Below are 19,756 nucleotides of genomic sequence, written 5' to 3'. Positions count from 1 at the left end.
CGTATACACGCCCCTGGTCCCCTTGCATCATGATATGCAAAAACAAAATGTCGTTAACTGATATATACGAGTGCTCTACACAGTGCGTAATATAATTTGTATAAGTATATATTGTACAGCATTATTTCATACGATAATATGTAGCATGTAAAATATATGATAAATGTTATGCTTTGAATTATTTTTACTATTTTACTCGTAAAATATGTCTTTCAAAATAAGTATCTTGTCAAAATCTCTTTCGTTCGATTTCATGTTACCTAACATTATTGCTATTCCCTGGATGATTGAAAAGGTTCCATGAACTACGGTTAATTAGCTTTCTTTGCTTTCAATCTCTTTTTATATGTATATATTAATGTGATAATGATTGATAGGTATAATCAAAGGAACACACTTGCAAGTATAGCTTACTAATCTTCTGCAATGTTTACTCCTCGAATAAACATTTTACACGTTATAATTCATCGCTTACAAAAAGTTCATATCGCGGTGCGCAGCTATACACGGTAACATACGATGTTTCTTTATCTTACACGAGATTCAACAACAATCAAGTAAAAAAGCTGTCCGCGTTTACTTGGTGCGGTAACAAGGGTTGGAAAATATATATATATATTTAATATGATATAGAGAGATATACATAATATAATCTAGTAATCTCTATCTGTATAACATATAGAATCTGTATATAAATAATAAATAGGAAATGAGGAAGGTAAGATGGTGATTAGATTGGTAAGACTTTAGCATTAAATTACGATGATTAAGAGCGTTCGAGGGACTTTGGGGCTGATGGCCACCAACAACAACCAAAGAAAAAAAAAATAAAATAAAATAAAATATAAGAAAAGAAAAGAATAAAATAGAAAAACGAAGGAAAAATACGAATATACTCAAGAGCGGTGAAATAACTAACAGTAATTTGAATATACAGCTGATTCATTTGGCATTATAGTCTAAAGCGCTTCATCGACGTAGAGCGACGGTCAGTGCAGATCATCGACCCAAGCAGTGTCCAACGATTCAATTAGAGTACGCACGAAAGCCATTTCTTTCCTAGCATTCTCCAGAATGACGCGAGGATCTTGAGATGTGCATCGTAATATGTTTGGCGCCATCACCATTGCTAAATTGTTGGCATCCATCTTTGTTCGCGCCACTACCTCGGGTCTAGCGAAAATCTATAGGCGAGAGGAATGTAAAAACAAATTATTATTAATGCCGACAAAACATTCGAATTTGCCATGTATAAATGATAAGTCAGTGATGAGGGATCTACCTGCAAAAACCGGATAAGATGACACAAAACTCGACGATTGAGATCCGGTAAGCGATCGACCAACGCTGCTACGTTAGCCGCGGAAGCTTCTGCGTCATCGTGACGCATCGATACACATTCCGAATAAAAAGAGTCGGGTATGAGAGGCTCGTATAGTTCCCGTACCCACAATTTCAAAAGCGAAGCAGGAGCATGGGCATCTTGGGAAGCAGCCAATATTGCACTATCCTCGAATCTGTCTAAGCAACATTTAAGAGCACTAACTTCGTCGGCATCAGCGGAAACTCTAAAGATACCCTCGGTCAAAGTACCACCTCGCACCAGTACTTGGCGAGTCAACGTGGTTTGTATCCAGGGCAACTCTCGGAGGGGAAAGCGGTCTCGCTGCAACGCCATGACTTCGGAAAGCGTTGCACCGAACATGGATGCACGGAATATTTGAATCTAAAAAGCAGCAAATTATTCAATTAGATCCATTAAAGCTGTGACATTGGTTGAAACTCAACCAAGATCCAAAGAAACTTACTCTAGCTTGATCTATATCCTCTGCGGTAGCTTTTCGTGGTTGCCGCTTGCCATGAGCACCGATCCGTTGCAAGCGTCTACACGCCACAGTAGCATAATGACTGACTTGTACGTGAATTGGCCATTTTGCTACCTCTGGGAACTGGAAGTTGGGGTCACGATGTCTGTTCATGTAGCCTTCGAGATAAGGCTCGAAAGTCGCACTAGGTGGTACGAACGCTAAACAAACAGCCATTAGTTCCCAGCCTCTTCGAAGACTTTCCTTCCGAGGATTTTCCGTAGTTTGTCGACATATTTGAACGTAAAGCTCGTCCCGTAGCGGAGGCTTGGAGAAAACAGTGTTTACAATATCCATGGCCACTGTATCCAAGGTCATGCCAACGTTAGCTTTGCGATCTCCCATGTAAACTTGAACCAAGCGAAAAAGATTGCAGGCCTCTCTCTTCAGCAGTTTCTCACCATCCACAACAACGAGCATCGGCTGTGGTATAGGATCTTTGGACCAACTAAGAATATCTCGAACACTAAACTTCTTCCGAAATAATAATCTCAGCCCTTTTGGTCTTCCGCAATTCAAATTTAGATTGTCTTGCGCATATTTCTCGATATCTCCTCCTCCACCAGTGTTTTCGTCTCTTCGTGTATCATCTGCATCGGTGTTATCTACTCCAGTGACAAATGATGGCACAGAGCTTACATTGGATGCTGTTAGAGACACAGGTCTGGTTACCGTGACGTTGTCTCTAGATTCCGTCTGAGAAACTATGTTCGGTGGGGAAGGTGGAGCGGCTTGAGGTCTCGTCAAAGTATCAGCTGTATTGTAATACGTAGCTAAACCTGCAGTATCATAATTACCTAAGTCTGGAATAAAAAAAAAATTACATTGTACATATTATATATATATACGCACACACATATAAAATTGCTAACATATCCACTTACAAAAAGTATAAACAAAAATGTTTACCTGCATAATGATCTTCAAGGTATTCTTGACTGGAAGAATCTCCTTGATTACTAGCTGCTTCATCATCGGCAAACTGGTCGTCAGAATCATCATCGCCTCTTCCACCCGCACCCCCTCCCCTACCACCTTCCTCATCCAAGGAATCATCACCCTCTTCCGTCAATAATGGATCTCCAAATTTGTAACAGCCTGTGTAAAATACATTTTACTAAAACATTTTTAAAAGCCCTCAAAACGAAAATCCCAATACACAAGTAATGTCAATTACCTGAAAGTTTTGCTTGTTGAAGAATATAATGTTGAAGAGGTAAAAGATGATCCGCGTCCGGTAATATATTCCCATAAAATGGAGATGGCGGGGGACTTGGATTTCCATTGCTTCTTTTCTTCTTAAGATCATCAGCTTCAGGATGGTCGTCAATTTCTTCGCCTACAGCACTATTACTACTACTGTTACTACTATTACTGGTGCTAGTATTGCTACTAAGCCTTTGTCTAGATTGCTCGTTTGCTTGGCCTATTAAATATCGTTCGTGCATAGAATCATCGTCTCTGTCTCTTCTTCGACTTTGCAGTTGTTGCTGTTGCTGTTGCTGCTGTTGATGAAGCTGTTGTAATTTCTGTTGTTGTTTTTGTTGCTGGACAAAACTATAACTACGCGCTAGTTGTTGTTGCTGGGTGCCTAAATAAATAAATAGAGATGAATATATATAATTGACTTAAGCTAACTACATAGGACACAATATCTCTCCCTCTCTCTCTCTCTCTCGACAATAATATACTTACAATCCAGTGAATTATTGCACGCTGTGTTCCTCCTGTATTCCTTGTCCCTCTCGCGGTCTCGCTCCCTTTCTCTCTCCACCACATCAACACTCCGTTGCTTGGTCGCATTACTGAGAATCGTTGTGCCTCTTACAAGACTTTTAGATGGTTCGTTTCTTTCTGCTAACATTGCGCCATACATATCACGCACATTAGCCTCGGACAAAGACGCTGAGCATCCATGGTGTCGTCTACCTATACTACCTGTATTATCCTGTTTATTCATATTTCTCGAATGCATCGAAGCCGGATAAAATGCTGAAGGGTTTGATTTGTCCAAGCTATTCACTCTCTCTCTATTATGAACCTCACGCTCTCTATCTTTTTGGTATCGATTACCACTCTCCACCAATGAACCGTATTTATCACTTTGAGATTTGTAACCATGGCCTAATTGAACTTCCGGTGGACGATATGGGGGCATTTCTTGCCTGAATACTCTGGATTCCATCAAAGAATCGCGATATGGTGAGGTACTAGGTTCAGGTCCATAAGAGCCTCTACTGCTTTCCCTACCTATAAAGAGATTAGTCAATTTTTTATTTTACTCTTTTCTATATTAGTTATCGCACATGATATAACGATAAAACGTAACATTTACCATTTTTAGATCTATCTTGTTCCACATTTGCACCTCTGCCGTCTCGTTGTGGTTCAGCAAAAGTTTTTTTCTTGAAGAGAGGCGTGCTGGTTGATAAAGATAATCCCAACGGTGGTGGTTCTCCAGAAGGAGCGCTTTTTTGATTTTTTACACTTTCGAGAGTACCACTTTTATGACACCGAGCTTCTAAAGTACCGCTTCCACCTCCGTGCGACCTTTGAGGAGGTTGTGCGGAATTCGACGGGGGCTGAACCGGTGATCGATGATGATGACGATGAGGTGAATCCAAAAGTCGATAGCTGCTCGATTCGAGAGAAGTACGACTGTGCGAAACGGAGCTGTCACTCGAGCGGCCAGAGTCTTGAGAGTGATTATGTTGTCGACGGGTCGAATGCTGCTCATGATGCCTATGGTGCCTATTATTATGGTGATGATGATGATGATGATGTCGTCTTTGGGATGGAGATGGAGAGGGAGGTGATGTCTGCAAATCTGTGCTAATCCCAGATGATCTAGTCTTTACAGCACTGCCAACCTGCTGCAAAGTAACAGTCATCAAAGGTTATCAATTTCTGTATGATGAGCAACATTCTTATAATTATACTACAAAACTTTCTTAAGTTTTTATACCAAAGTTGCAGCCAAACTAGGATTTTCCTGATTATTAAAACGAGTGGAGCGACTGACAGAAGGTGTTTGTGTTTGTGTAGAAACAGATTCTTTTTTCCTAGGCTCATTTGCTTTTTGCACATCATTTCCACCACTAGCAGCTGGTTCTGTATTTTGTTTCAGTGTCTGAAATTGAGGAAAATAAACAATTTGCAATAAAACCTATTTTTCAAATAGGTGTTCTTAATTTTCACAACTATAGAAATAAACAACTTTAACTATTATATTAGCTTAACATATACTTTCTAAAACTGATACTTACCTAAACTGTATCACTAATGGAGGGATACTTAAATATTTTTATACTAATTTTGTGTCTAAAGGTGATATTTAAATAGCAAAACAGATATTAAAATACAAATTTTTTATTTCTATTAGTCTGCACATATGCACAACATAGCATTCAAAGATTTCATGGTTGTAGTATGGTGTAATGTAAACCAGAGTTTTTTACCCAGACACAAATGTCTATTTATAGACAGAAGGAGAACACTCTGCTTGCATACATACTTCAGGGAATAGGTACAGAGATTCATGATACTTTAAAAATTTTGAATAATTTCAAGATCTATAAAATATTTCTTTATCTCTAAGTATTGATATGTATATAGTTTATAAATTAATCATTCTCAAGTAGAAATATATATTAAAGCCCTTTTTGAGACTGATGACTTTTTATAATCAACATTATGTTTTTATATATTAAATTGGTAAACAATTGATTACCTGTAGTTTTGCCAATGGTATGATGTCACAGTCAGTGGGGCGATGCCATACTGTTTTCTGGGAAGTTGCATTATAATAGTAAAATCTTGATGTGTGAACATCGAATAACTCCCACCATTGATTGTTATCAGTTTTTTTTCTACATTGATAAAATATAAAGATAATTGTTAATGGATCTTTTATTGAGTACTAGCCATGAAATAGTTTTATTATGCTTACACAGGTACACCTGGTGGAAGATCCCACACACATTCTCCAGTAGTTAAGTTGGCATACATATGTTCTTTAGTTCTTGGCTCTATGATTTCCACCCATTCCATTTTACTAAAATTAAGCCAGATTATAGTTCTTTAAAAATAATATAAAAATTAATAAATAATAACATTATTTTTTTTTCTTTTCAAAAAATAGAACTTTAATTGAACATCAAAATTTTGTTACTTTATTGTGCTTTTATTATAATTTCAGCAGAAATTGGAGATTCAAAGCAGAAAAAAATATAACGAGAAAAAAACAAAAGACACAAGGGCAGTATGTGATTTAACAATGGGATATTTGTATATATGGTATATATAGATTTCTCAGAAAACGTATTCTTTAAAAAAAAAAGAGTATAGCACGAGTTGTTTGAAGAAGAGAATCTATTGTTAGGAACGAGCATAAACAATGTAAAGTATAAATTATTATAGCAACAATGATGATAGCAAAAGCAGTTTAATATTGACGAAGCTTCATACGCAACGATATGGATTGAAATAGTTTGGTAAATATAATAAAAGAGTATTACTCCCACCCTACATGCACAAATTGATAGGAATGCTGGCCCGCAGTACGAGCAACTGTCTGATGTCATGCTATTCGTTTAATTGGCTGAAATAGGCCGCAGAAATATATTTGCGTCTAAATCGAACTTACATACCGAGAAAACTGATAAAGTGCTCTAAAAGTAACAAGTAAAAATCGGAGATAGTATGAAAATCTGGAGAAAAATTTCTATGGGGATTATCGATGACTAGCTAGTACCGCCGCCCAGTTTTCTCAGAATGGTTTGACAATTTAATAACAAGGCTGATCTCTAATAGTCAATCACGATGTGTCGGTTTGAGAGAGACAAAACTGGGACGGGTCACTGGATAAAAATTCACTATCGATCTGCGAAGGAACATCGGTAGTGCCGTACCCTGCACTTGTACTCTATTCCCTAGATTATGAGATTTATCAACTTACTTATCGGATGCCATTTTTAACGATTATCCTCTATTATTAAAACCATTCACCACTTGAACGTCACTTTGTATTCACTTTGTGACACTTCACAGGAGCGACGGTGACACTTGGATGTCGCAACGTCCCATTTCCGCGAGATCGAGCGACGCAGCCCCTTCATGCCAGCCTCGCGGCGGCCATCTTTTTTCTTTTGTTCAAATCACTATTAAGTACAGGGCAATAGGGCATAGACATATTTACTCTTCTTCCTTTTACCACACGCTATCACTCATATTCTTAAAAAAAAACCTTACACCCATTCTCGTATATATACTTGCCAAAAGCGCATCAATAACTTTTACATGTGTTTTTCTTCTCTCTCACCCTTCCCCTCTCTTTCTATAAATCTAACATATGTATAGCTTAAGCTGCCTTAGGGCCTCCGCACACAGTTTCCGTAGCTACATTACGTTACGTTAAGGCAGGATTAAACTTAATCTTAGCTTAGCGCACACAAAAGATTGCTAAAGTTAAGTTTTTTGAGGCAGGATGCTTGTAATAAACAGGTCTGAGGTAATATTTTTATATTTATAAAAAATTTTTGCAACTATTATTGTAGTTGCCTTAACGTAACGTAATGTAGCTACGGAAACTGTGTGCGGAGGCCCTTAAGGGGCAATTTCATGGGGTTGCCAAGTTTGCCATCTTGATTCTTGAATAGTACAGTTGAGCCCAATAATCTTGCGTCAGGTGAGGAGAAGTAGAAATCAGAGGGGCGAAGGGATTTCTAGGGAGTTTGTCCGCAGCTGTCAAATGGCGCGATTAACCCTAAATTTTGGATCGTAAACAAAAATAATATTTTCTTAAAACGATTGCGGAAAAGAAAGAAGTATTTTAATACATAACAGAGAAGAAAAAATATATTAGATGAGTATAAAGTAATAACAAAAATGAAAATTAATGTAAATTTTTAAGGAAATATACTTTGTGGTTATTTTACTTCTGTTACAGGCTAAATCCTATTCTTCATGAGTTTAAATCGCAGGAAAGAAATACTTAAAGACCAATGAATGAAAAAGGACTGATTTATGAAGCATTTCTGTGTGGCCCAGTCATTTCAATAATTGTGACATAATGTTATAATAGTGAAAGTGTAAGCGATTGCTGTGTATACAAAGAAATTTCATTACAAAATAATAATAATTTTGTATGATAATGTTTTGAATCATATTATTATAAATTAAAGCTAGTTCAATTAAAATTAATTATTTTTATTTCTTCCTTAACCACACACAGATTATATACGTACAGAGTAATTACATATTCTTGTAGAACCTATCTTTAAGCTAATATAACTAAATTGTAACTATTTTATATCTGCATGTTATAACTATTTGTTTCAATGATTTTTATTATTCAAAGTGAAACAAATTGTATAAATTTTCTACTAATTTCTTATTGATTCGTCACATATGCTTCCACATCTCGTATGACATTTATTTGCCTTGAATGTTCCTTCTTCTTCTAGTTTTCAATGCATATACCAATAATTCTCTGAATATTTTTAAATATGCTCAAATATGCTTATTCTGCTGTCTAATTGTTTCTATAATAATTGAGATGATTGGTAAACTATTGCTGTATTAAATTTGAAGAATGGACACTGGACTTATTGTACTTAAATATGTTTGACCCCTCATCCACCTGATATCTTTTTCTTCTATTTGAGAGGATATTGTCGACCAATACGTTTATATATACTGCTGAGTTCAGCTTGTTTTCAGCTTCAAATTATATTTTCCAGCTACATATTTGGATATCCATTTCCAATATTCAATACTTATTTTATTATTCCTATTTGTTCATGAGACTTATCTGTCCTAAAACCTTAATTTATCCAGTCATCATATGTATATCCTATCATTTTCAGATGATTGACAAATCTTTCTATCAATCCTGACAACATTATAATAAGAGTAAGGAAATAAGAGTATTCTATATTCAAAATGTATATTCAAACACGTTGCTGGAAAACTACTTGAAGCTAAAAAATAAGATGAACTCAGTATTATACACATAACTTTTAAGGAACTTTATCTAATCAAGTATTATGAGAACATATCTCACAGAAAAGAGGCCTAATTTAAATAGCATCGTTCAAATGCCCATTTTCCAAATTTAATAAGACAATGGTTTAACTATCATTCCAATATTTATAAAATTAATTACAAATCAGCATAATCATCTTATCTGCGTGTATTTAAAAACGATAATAAAATTATTGTTATATCTTATAGACTAGAAGAAAATAGTGCAAAGGAGACATATAAATATCATACAAGCTAATATGTTCAAGGATGTGACAGACTAATAAGAAATTTGCAGAAACTCTACGTAATTTATCTCACATTCAATAATAAAAATCATTGAAACAAATAGTTATAACATGCAGATATAAAATAGTTACAATTTAGTTATATTAGCTGAAAGATAGGTTCTACAAGAATATGTAATTACTCTGTACGTATATAATCTGTGTGTGGTTAAGGAAGAAATAAAAATAATTAATTTTAATTGAACTAGCTTTAATTTATAATAATAGGAATCAAAACATTATCATACAAAATTATTATTATTTTGTAATAAAATTTCTTTGTATACACAGCAATCGCTTACACTTTCACTATTATAACATTATGTCACAATTATTGAAATGACTGGGCCACACAGAAATGCTTCATAAATCAGTCCTTTTTCATTCATTGGTCTTTAAGTATTTCTTTCCTGCGATTTAAACTCATGAAGAATAGGATTTAGCCTGTAACAGAAATAAAATAACCACAAAGTATATTTCCTTAAAAATTTACATTAATTTTCATTTTTGTTATTAATTTATACTCATCTAATATATTTTTTCTTCTCTGTAATGTATTAAAATCCTTCTTTGTTTTCCGCAATCGTTTTAATAAAATATTATTTCTGTTTACGATCCAAAATTTAGGGTTAATCGCGCCATTTGACAGCTGCGGACAAACTCCCTAGAAATTCCTTCGCCCCTCTGATTTCTACTTCCCCTCGCCTGACGCAAGATTATTGGGCTCAACTGTACTACGCTCTGGCTGCTTTCCAGTTAGACTGAAAATCGACACAAGTTGAGTTCGGAATTAAACTCTTTTCACTCCGACGGAGCTTTCCCTAGAATTCCCTATTCACTCCGTCTAGTAATTCTGTGTCCGGGAGCAAGTTAGAGAGTGAATAGGGAATATGGAAGAGCTGTGATAGCTAATTGCTATTCTATCCCCACTTCTAAAAGGAAAATAGGGGTAAGGATAAATAAGAAATATTAGCACTAATTGGGAGCTCCGTCTGACTTGTTTAAGCGGGAAAGAAGCAAAATTGACAAATGTTGGTTTCATTATTTTGGAATTAAATTTCAAACGTTTGTTTATATAAATCTAAGGGCCTGATAAAGTAAGTGAAATAAAATTTAAAATAATACAATATCGTGTATAGTTAAAAAATTAATCTTTTATTTCTTTTTAACAGTTGTTATGAATAATGAATTTAGTTCGTGTAGACTCTACCAATTTTAATTTAATTTATTTTGATAAAATAAAAATGGATGTCCTACTGCAAGAAAAAAGTAGTGAGTAGTTTATAAAATTATATTAAAAATATATGGAGGGATAAAGTTGCTACTGGAATTTTTCATTTTTGCTGTACTACTAAATTATTGCAATTAATTGAAAGAAGACAGTTATCAAAATAAATTAAATTAAAATTGGTAGAGTCTACACGAACTAAATTCATTATTCATAACAACTGTTAAAAAGAAATAAAAGATTAATTTTTTAACTATACACGATATTGTATTATTTTAAATTTTATTTCACTTACTTTATCAGGCCCTTAGATTTATATAAACAAACGTTTGAAATTTAATTCCAAAATAATGAAACCAACATTTGTCAATTTTGCTTCTTTCCCGCTTAAACTAGTCAGACGGAGCTCCCAATTATTCTTATTTATCCTTACTCCTATTTTCCTTTTAGAAGTGGGGATAGAATAGCAATTAGCTAGCTATCACAGCTCTTCCATATTCCCTATTCACTCTCTAACTTGCTCCCGGACACAGAATTACTAGACGGAGTGAATAGGGAATTCTAGGGAAAGCTCCGTCGGAGTGAAAAGAGTTTAATTCCGAACTCAACTACAGTCGACACAGTCAGACACAATCGGATACAAATGTACATTTTGGGTGACATGCAATGTACCATTTGTGTCCGATTATGTCTGACTGTTACGTTCAGTGGTCTGTTCGGATTACGGTTCAGTCTAGTCACAGTAAGGCAACTGAAGAAAATTCCCTAGATGGATCAGATTTAGTGAGGAGGCTTCCGCGAGTGAACCAGATCTGATCTGGTTAAGGGGTTTCAGTTGGGACTACACAGACGTAATAAGAGCAGAAATATTCAAGAAACTAATATAAATGTAAGCAAATTATAATTTTTTTTTATAATTTGTATTATCTTTTCTCTCTTTGCTGTTTCATTTATCATTTAAAAAATACAATTTATGGAAAAATGAGAATTATTTAAAGTCATAAATTTAACTTTTGTTTATTGATGAAAACGTATTTTGTGTTTGATATTATTTCTTGTTTTTCAGGATTTATTTAAAGATGAATCAATATCAAACGCATAATAAATATGTAGGTATGTTATCTCTTTTAAATGTAGGAAATTCATGAAATATGAAAAATAATAATTAAGTTTATGTTTGCTGCTACAAAAAGGGAATACCTAGAATGAAAAATATTTGCTTGTTGTATAATTTCTACTTAATTTCACTAGTATATCACGTAGTTAAAAACCAAATACTAAACCAATTTAACTTTTTTACCTTAAACAGATCAGACTAGACATTCCTGGACAAGTCAGAGTACAAAATTGTTGTTAGAGAACTTACACAAACATAAAACAACCATACATGACAAGAACCAGCTTCAAAAAAAATTTTGGGATGAAATAGCTGCAGATTTAGTGAACAAAGGATATTTAGTAAACTGGGAGCAATTTTCAACAAAATGGAGAAATTTAAAAAAGAAGTATAAGCATATTAAGGACAATAGCAACAGAACTGGTGCTGGTAGCAGAGAAAATTGGGAGCATTTTGAAATAATAGATGAAATTATGTATACGATGCCTGAAGTAACCCCTTTATCAATAGCATATAGTATTTCTGATTCCATAGTGAGGCCACAAGTAACAGAAATAAGTAATACAGATGACCCTGTTACAGAAATAGTAACTAGTGAATTTAATAATAATGCTTGTTGTTCGAAAGTGGGTGATAGGAGAAGCATAAGAAGACGAACGTCAATTAAAACTGTCAAAAAAACAATTGACAACATTTATGAGCAAAGAGAAAGGCATCATCAAGAAAATATGGAATTAAAAAAAGAATTTTTAAGTATTATGAAACAGCATTTTAAATAAATAAAAATGACTATATGTATGCATAATGTTGTGTTTAGAAAGCTCATTATAATTATCTACAAATTTTTATCATTTTTAAACATTAATTTATACTAACTGCCTTTATCGAAAAATTTTGAACTTTTAACTATATGTACATAAACACTAATTTATTAATATTTTTTGACAAAACAATTGTGGATATTTTAATTCATTGGAACATTAATTGGACATGGATTAACGACAGGTTATTTTAAGCGATTAAATTTTCAGATTCTTCATACTAGAAAAAATTAATTAATTGTTGGCCAACACCATTTGACAGCATGCATTATTTTTTAGGAGGCCTATGTTTTTGTTCTAAACAGAGAAGATGTTAGCCCCATGTCAAAGGTCAAACCATCGTTCTACTTTCTACTGTTTTAAAATTTTGTTAAAAAAATATGATTTTTGCAAAACTATCATATTCAAAGATATAAGCCTTTATGAGAGACTTACTGTATATGGTGCAGGTAAAAGACTGTATAATTGCTCAAGGTGTGTATTAAATAGGTTATAGTATATTAATAAACTTTTTCTATTTGTAGAAGACATAAGTGGCATCTAAATATTATTGCAAAAGGTTTGATGAATCTCAGTTGATCACAAAGGCACAAATGTTATCTTGCGTAACTTCACAACAACCAAATTATGGCTCTTGCTTTGTAAGTATAATAAAGTTTCGTGATATTGTATTAGACAAGTTTCAATAGAATAAATACGTCCCAATATAATAAATTAGGATTAATCAAATTCTAGCAACAAAGAATTATAAATTGCAGCTAAATATTAATTAAAACTGACCTAACGCAATGAGATAAACCTATTAAAAGACTGACCGTATAAAGTGCAGGTAAGAAATTCTTTTGCTGTTCAAGATATGTATTAAAAACATTATACATTAAACATATTTTGTATCTACTGTAGATAACAGTGGCATCTAAATGTTGTTACAAGATGTTACGAAACACCTTTGCCTACTACCAAGGCACAGATGTCATCTTGTGAACCATCCTGAAAACTAGATTATGACTCTTGTTCTGTGAGCATAATAATGTATATTTAAGTTTGATGATATTAAAAGTAGCTGATAAACAAGTTAGATTAAAATAAATATGTTTCAACATAATAAATCAAGGTAGTATAAAACAGTTAAATTAAATGATTCATTTGTTTCAGCAATCTTATACATTATTTTTCCTTTTTAGGATTGGAACACAAACAAAAAACAAATTATGCTGTTGCTACTAACCCAGCCACGTTTAACGCAAATCTTATAACAATATAATTTGGAAGTACTTATTTAAAACCTATACTGAGTGATAATATTTTATTTACATAACTTGTTTTATTTCATCTGGAATGTTATATACAATGTCAATAAGTAAAACTCAACGTATACACTATCGCGTTGAATGTCTGGTTGTACAATATATTTATATGTAAATTTAACTCATACAATTTTTGAGAGTTCAAATCTATGTAAGAAATATTAATATATTCTCGCATATTAAAAAAGTAAGTGGGCTATTACCTCTCTTTTTTCTTCTCCATCCACAAAAGCATCCACAAATTTGTTATCGATTTCTACATTATAATCGTCTTCGTCATTTACAGTTGGATCGAATTGTTCCTTTTCATTATCTATACAAATGTTATGCAATATGCAGCAAGTTAAAATAATAAGAGGGATCATATCTGTGTCGTACATATACACATATTTCAATTTCCTGAATCTAGCTTTCAGTAGACCATACGTTCGTTCTATCACCATTCTTATAGCAGATAGTTTTCTATTATAATTAACTTGAACTTCATTTAGATGCCCATTATCTCTATATGGAATGAGAAGAGTTTTGGACAGTGGGTACGCAGAATCCCCTAATAAATGAGTATTCTCAGGAAAAAATTGTTGTGGACTATTGTCTATAGCACGTTTAATTTTGCTAAGCTGCCAAATTCGAGCGTCATGAACGCTACCACAATAGCCTGTAAAAACATCAATAAATTTCCTATTAGGATCACAGATTCCTTGGAGGACTATTGAATGAAAGCCTTTTCGATTAATGTAGCTATTAGCATGGTCAATGGGAGCACTTATTTGCACATGACATCCATCTATAGCACCCATTATGCCAGGGAAATTGCTTATTTCTGCAAACTTTTCTATATTCCGCATTGAGTGATGTTGATCTGGCCATTTTATGTATTCTGTTTTGTAATTTTGCAAAACATATGCCACATTGAAGACGCATTTCCAAATTTTACTTTTAGCCAAGTTAAATCTATCAGAAACAGATCTGTAACGGAGTATGTTGGTAATATTCAACATAATTAATGATTGAGGTATTATTATTATTTATTATATTGTATTTCGAAATACTTCTACAATTTAAATAAATAAATAATGTACATTATAGGTTAACTCTTAAGAACTGTATATTTTACACGCAGTACATAGTCTTACAAATGAATGCAAAAAGATATCGTGCAATCCTAGCTAGCACAAAGAATTTGGCTTGATGTCCTTTTTATGAAAGAGAAAATAAATTCTTTCTAGAGTTGCAAATATCTTAGAAAAATTCGTAATTCTTAAAATATTGATGATAGAATTCTTTTTATTATGGTAATAAAATGGAAGTTCAAAACAATAGTGAAAGAATTCTTCATGCTAACAAGAATTAAAATTAGAGAATATACCTATATACTTCTTGATTTCCCAATATCCATAGCGTAATAGCAAGTTGTTTAAATGGTAGAATTTATGGCCCATTAATTGTTTGCATTAGGCATGGACCTATTTTCTCCAATAACATTTCAAACGTCACTTTGGATAGTCGGAAATGTGATTTAAAGTCTGCAAAAATATTATAGTCTCAAAATATATAAAAGCAAATCATAATTCCTAAAAATATTATTCATAATATTTTTTACAAAATACTAGCTGACATAATTAAATCATACAGGGTATACACAGATAGTTAAGAATGATCACAATTACCTGTCAAAGAATAATTAAGCATCATATCTGGAACATAATTTTCAATCCTTCTATGACTCTCTCTAGTAGAAGGTAATAAAAAGAGATTATCTTCTTCATCGTCATCTTCAAATAACAGGCTCCAAATATTTAAATAATCCATTCTTTTGTTTAACCTGTAAATATAAATTGATAATTAGTCAAACAGCTATAATAAGAATATATTATCCAAGAAATATAAATTGTTGATAATATTTACAATTCTTCCTTTATTTTAATTGCTAGTAAATTTTATAGTTTTACGTCATTTATGTCCGTTAACTTACTTGTCTGATAATTTTAATCCCGCCCGCTTATTTTTGTAAATTAGGGTCCACGGTATTGACAGTATTTGTTTGATTAGATTCTTGCTGTATTCCCTTAACCAGATCAGATCTGGTTCACTCGCGGAAGCCTCCTCACTAAATCTGATCCATCTAGGGAATTTTCTTCAGTTGCCTCACTGTGACTAGACTGAACCGTAACCCGAACAGATCATTGAACGTAAGCGTCCTGTGTCGATTTTCAGGCTAACAGGAAAGCAGCCTCTATAGTAAGTGAATTTTGATATAAGGAATGCAGACTGCACAAAGTATACTGCCAGCGGAAATACGTCAGTAGCCATCTTAAATGCAGAACGTAATATATCAAAAATTATATATATTATATTCACAGCCTGTCACCGTGAACGGCGTGAACGAAGACAAATGTTAGTATACGGAAAAATAAAGAGTAATAAAGAAATAAGGAGTAGTGACAGCTTTGATCTATCTGACAGCTGATGTACTTATGATATAAGTGAATAAATAAAATAAAAATGCTTTTCCTAAATTGATTTTTAATTTTGATAAAATGGTCAAATGTAGCCATTAATTAATTAGATTTGGTAATAAATACAAAAAATGCGTTTTATCATAACAAATGAGTTGAGGTAAAATAAACTCAATGTTTTTATATTAATTTGTTAACAAATGCATTTTTTTATTTATTATTGAGTCCAATAAGTTAATGGTTATTAAAAAAAAAATTCTTTGTAATGAAAAAAAAAATGAAAAAATTTTGAACTTCACCAAGAATCGAACCCGAGCCCACCGTATGACAAACGGCACCCTTACCGCCTGCGCTACAGGGCTCACATGTTTTACCAAGAGCAAAACAGCCTTTTTAAAGACTGACTACAATTCTTTTATTAATTCGTCATAAATGATCAAGAATTAGCTGTAATAATAAATACATTTATCTACATAGCATTATTGTACTAAATTTATTGTTTTTAATTTGAAGCATACATTTTGCATGAAGATATGATAATTTAAGGGTAACCATTCAGTACTCTATATACAAAACTATTCATATGCTCAACTATCATAAATTAATTAAGTAATATTATAATATTTGTTATATGTAGTCGAATAACTATGATAAACGAGCATATGAATAGTTTTGTATTTAGAGTATTGCATGAACACTCTTAAAGTATCGTATCTTCATGTAAAATGTATGCTTCAAATTAAAAACATAATAAATTTAGTGCAATAATGCTGTGGAGATAAATGTATTTATTATCGCAGCTAATTCTTGATCGTTTATGACGAGTTAGTGAAAGAATTGTAGTCAGTCTTTAAAAGGCTGTTTTGCTCTTGGTACGTCAAGTGAGCGCTGTAGCGCAGGCGGTAAGGTTGCCGTTTATCATGCGGTGTGCTCGTGTTCGAGTCTTGGTGAAGTTTAAAATTTTTTCATTTTTTTTTCATTACAAAGAATTTTTTTTTGAATAACCATTAACTTATTGGACTCAATAATAAATAAAAAAATGCATTTGTTAAGAGATTAATATAAAATCATTGAGTTTATTTTACCTCAACTCATTTGTTATAATAAAACGCATTTTCTGTATTTATTACCAAATCTAATTAATTAATGGCTACATTTGACCATTTTATCAAAATTAAAAATTAATTTAGGAAAAGCATTTTTATTTGCTTTGAGTTTTTAGGTAAACGCAGCACCACTTCACACGGATGACACGTAAAAATGTCACGGTTAGCGGTAGTCGCTCTTCTTCTAAAGCCAATGTTGCCTGAAGTCCAAATCACACCTATGCTCTCCAGGCATAGTTGTGTTTGTACCGCTTCCCTTTAAATTTTCTATACTGCTGCTTGCTAGCGCTTATCTTCATTTTTGTTGCTAAAAGCTTGATTCTGGCATCACTGCCGTGTGGAACTATTAGTTTGCTAATAAAAGCAGAGGCTTAATTTTAAGAGATTGCAACATATAGTAATTAATATAGATACAATTGTAAAAAGAAAACAAAAATTTTATTTTACATATATTAACTTTAAATAAAATCCCACAAAGTACTGTAAAATATCTTCCATGTTATATTATATATCTAATCTGTCAGCTTCTTTATTTTAATATTCATCTCAATTATCACAGTTTGATCCTCAGCGATGACACAGTAACCACATTATGGTGAATCTATTCTTTTTTTTTAATGTTCGATCCACATAGCTTCATCCTCAGCAGTGATACAGTAAACACACGTACATTACTATAATATAATCTGAAACAAAATCCCACAAAGTACTATAAAACATCTTACATTTTATATTATATATCTATTCTGTCATTTTCTTTATTTATTATTGTATTTACCCAAATTGCTGACTTGTTTATTTTAATATTCATCTCAATTAACACAGTTTGATCCTCATCAGCAATGACACAGAAACAACATTATGGTGAATCTATTCTTTCTGTTTTAATGTTCAATCCACATAGCTCCATTCTCAGCATTGACATAGTAAACACTTTACAATAATTTAATCTGAAACAAAATCCCAAAAAGTACTATATAAAATCTTACATTTGAAATTACAAATGTAATCTGTCAGCTTCTTTATTTGTATCGTATTTACCCAATGTGTTGACTTGTTTATTTTAATATTCATCTCAATTAACACAGTTTGATCCTCAGCGATGACACAGTAACCATAATATGGTGAATCTATTCCTTTCATTTTAATGTTCAATCCACATAGCTCCATCCTCAGTAGTGACATAGTAAACACATTACTATAATTTAATCTGAAATAAAATTCCAGAAAGTACTATAAAATATCTTACATTTTATATTATATATCTAATTTGTCAGCTTCTTTATTTATTATTGTATTTACCCAGTTTCTTCACTCGTTTATTTTATTATCCGTCTCAATTAACATAGTTTGAATCTCAATGATGACACAATAACCACATTATGTTTAGTCTATTCCTTTATTTTAATTTTGAAAATCCGCATAGCTCCATCCTCAGCACAGTGACATAGTAAACACATTACTATAATTTAATCTGAAATAAAATCCCACAAAGTACCACAAAATATTTATATCTTACATTTTATATTATAAAATTTATTGTTATACTTATCTAAAATGTTCAGTCCTTTATATACTTTTAAAAATTATTTTTATGTACATTTTACAAATTTCGTCACTTTATTTATTCACTTATACCATCAGTATATCAGCTGTCAGTAAGATTAAAACTGTCACTTTATTTCTTTATATTACTTTATAACTTGTGGTATGTATGTACGATACAATAAATACTAACATTTATCTTGGCTCACGGACCACCATGCATTATGTATTTTGAAATTAGTAATAAGAAATATCTATATTGCGGTCCCTCTACAGTCTCTCTCTACCCTCTGACGTATTTCGAGTCGGCGGATGTTTACGTTCAGTGATCTGATCCGGGTTAGGGTTTACTACAGTCGCAGTAATACAACTTTCGAAAAAAACCCTAGAATAACCCGGATTTGGTGAGGGGAGGCTTCCGCGTGTGGATCTGATCGGGTCTGGGTTGTTAAAGGGGTTAAGGTAGGACGTATTCCGACGTGATTGAAGTGTCAAAAACGGACAAGTGACCAATAGCAATAGGTTTTACCAACAAGTTAAAGGATTTCCATTTATTTGAACACTGCTTGCCATTAACTAAATATCCTTTTTTACCTAATTCTGCAGCAATTACCTCCCATAATTTTTTTTGACCAATATTTTTATTTTGTATTATATTTTTATTTTTCCTTATATGTTCCGACAACAATTTTGTGCTTCCAATTGTCCAGGAATATTTATTCAGATCTGTCAAAAAAAAGAAAGTATTAATTAAAATATTTCCTTTTAATAAAGTCTAATGAAATTAAGATTTAATAATTAATGCAAATACACTTTTTTCACTCCAATGTTTTGGGTTGTGCAGGAAATTAAAGTATAATTAATAAAACTGAATACTTTACTATTTTAGTATTCTGTACTACATTTAAACTTTACATACCTACATATCTATTGTGAGCGTAGTATTGATCCATCTTTATTTCTGAAAAAATTTAGTAATTAATTGCAAATATACAGAA

The 19,756-nt window shown here is 32.6% G+C and overlaps 3 protein-coding genes across 10 annotated transcripts; 1 reads left to right on the top strand and 2 right to left on the bottom strand.

Moving 5' to 3' along the window:
• Positions 1-349: 349 nt before the first annotated feature.
• RhoGAP93B (MyTH4 and RhoGAP_KIAA1688 domain-containing protein RhoGAP93B) lies at positions 350-7,170 on the bottom strand. 4 transcript variants are annotated; one of them, XM_066746647.1, is made up of 12 exons: positions 6,823-7,170; positions 5,815-5,919; positions 5,596-5,734; positions 4,831-4,995; positions 4,201-4,738; positions 3,804-4,115; positions 3,561-3,722; positions 3,043-3,456; positions 2,775-2,963; positions 1,809-2,668; positions 1,283-1,726; positions 350-1,184 (listed from the first exon to the last, which is right to left on the bottom strand). In XM_066746647.1, the coding sequence occupies exons 1-12, from the start codon at positions 6,834-6,836 to the stop codon at positions 990-992; spliced, it is 3,537 nt and encodes a 1,178-aa protein (XP_066602744.1). In that variant the 5' UTR covers positions 6,837-7,170; the 3' UTR covers positions 350-989. The 4 variants fall into 4 exon arrangements, with proteins under 4 accessions (XP_066602744.1, XP_066602741.1, XP_066602742.1 ...); XM_066746644.1 differs by having other exon boundaries at positions 3,561-4,115; XM_066746645.1 differs by having other exon boundaries at positions 3,561-4,115; positions 4,201-4,735.
• On the top strand, positions 6,695-14,136 carry LOC136785559 (uncharacterized). 5 transcript variants are annotated; one of them, XM_066746654.1, is made up of 9 exons: positions 6,695-6,763; positions 11,173-11,292; positions 11,470-11,516; positions 11,713-12,525; positions 12,621-12,790; positions 12,866-12,982; positions 13,077-13,170; positions 13,245-13,455; positions 13,526-14,136. In XM_066746654.1, coding segments are annotated over exons 2-4 (636 nt in total). In that variant the 5' UTR covers positions 6,695-6,763; positions 11,173-11,290; the 3' UTR covers positions 12,300-12,525; positions 12,621-12,790; positions 12,866-12,982; positions 13,077-13,170; positions 13,245-13,455; positions 13,526-14,136. The 5 variants fall into 5 exon arrangements, with proteins under 5 accessions (XP_066602751.1, XP_066602753.1, XP_066602750.1 ...); XM_066746656.1 differs by having other exon boundaries at positions 11,713-12,790; positions 13,100-13,170; XM_066746653.1 differs by having other exon boundaries at positions 11,713-12,790.
• Positions 13,790-14,649, bottom strand: LOC136784256 (putative nuclease HARBI1). Its single transcript, XM_066744829.1, has 2 exons — positions 13,852-14,649; positions 13,790-13,795 (listed from the first exon to the last, which is right to left on the bottom strand). The coding sequence occupies exons 1-2, from the start codon at positions 14,647-14,649 to the stop codon at positions 13,790-13,792; spliced, it is 804 nt and encodes a 267-aa protein (XP_066600926.1).
• Between the last annotated feature and the right edge of the window lie 5,107 nt (positions 14,650-19,756).

This window comes from Prorops nasuta, unplaced genomic scaffold (assembly GCF_024137725.1).
Source record: "Prorops nasuta isolate Cenicafe-Biocafe unplaced genomic scaffold, Cenicafe_Pnas_1.2 PNAS00003, whole genome shotgun sequence".
Taxonomy (NCBI): domain Eukaryota; kingdom Metazoa; phylum Arthropoda; class Insecta; order Hymenoptera; family Bethylidae; genus Prorops; species Prorops nasuta.
This window is presented reverse-complemented; position numbering and strand designations above follow the sequence as displayed.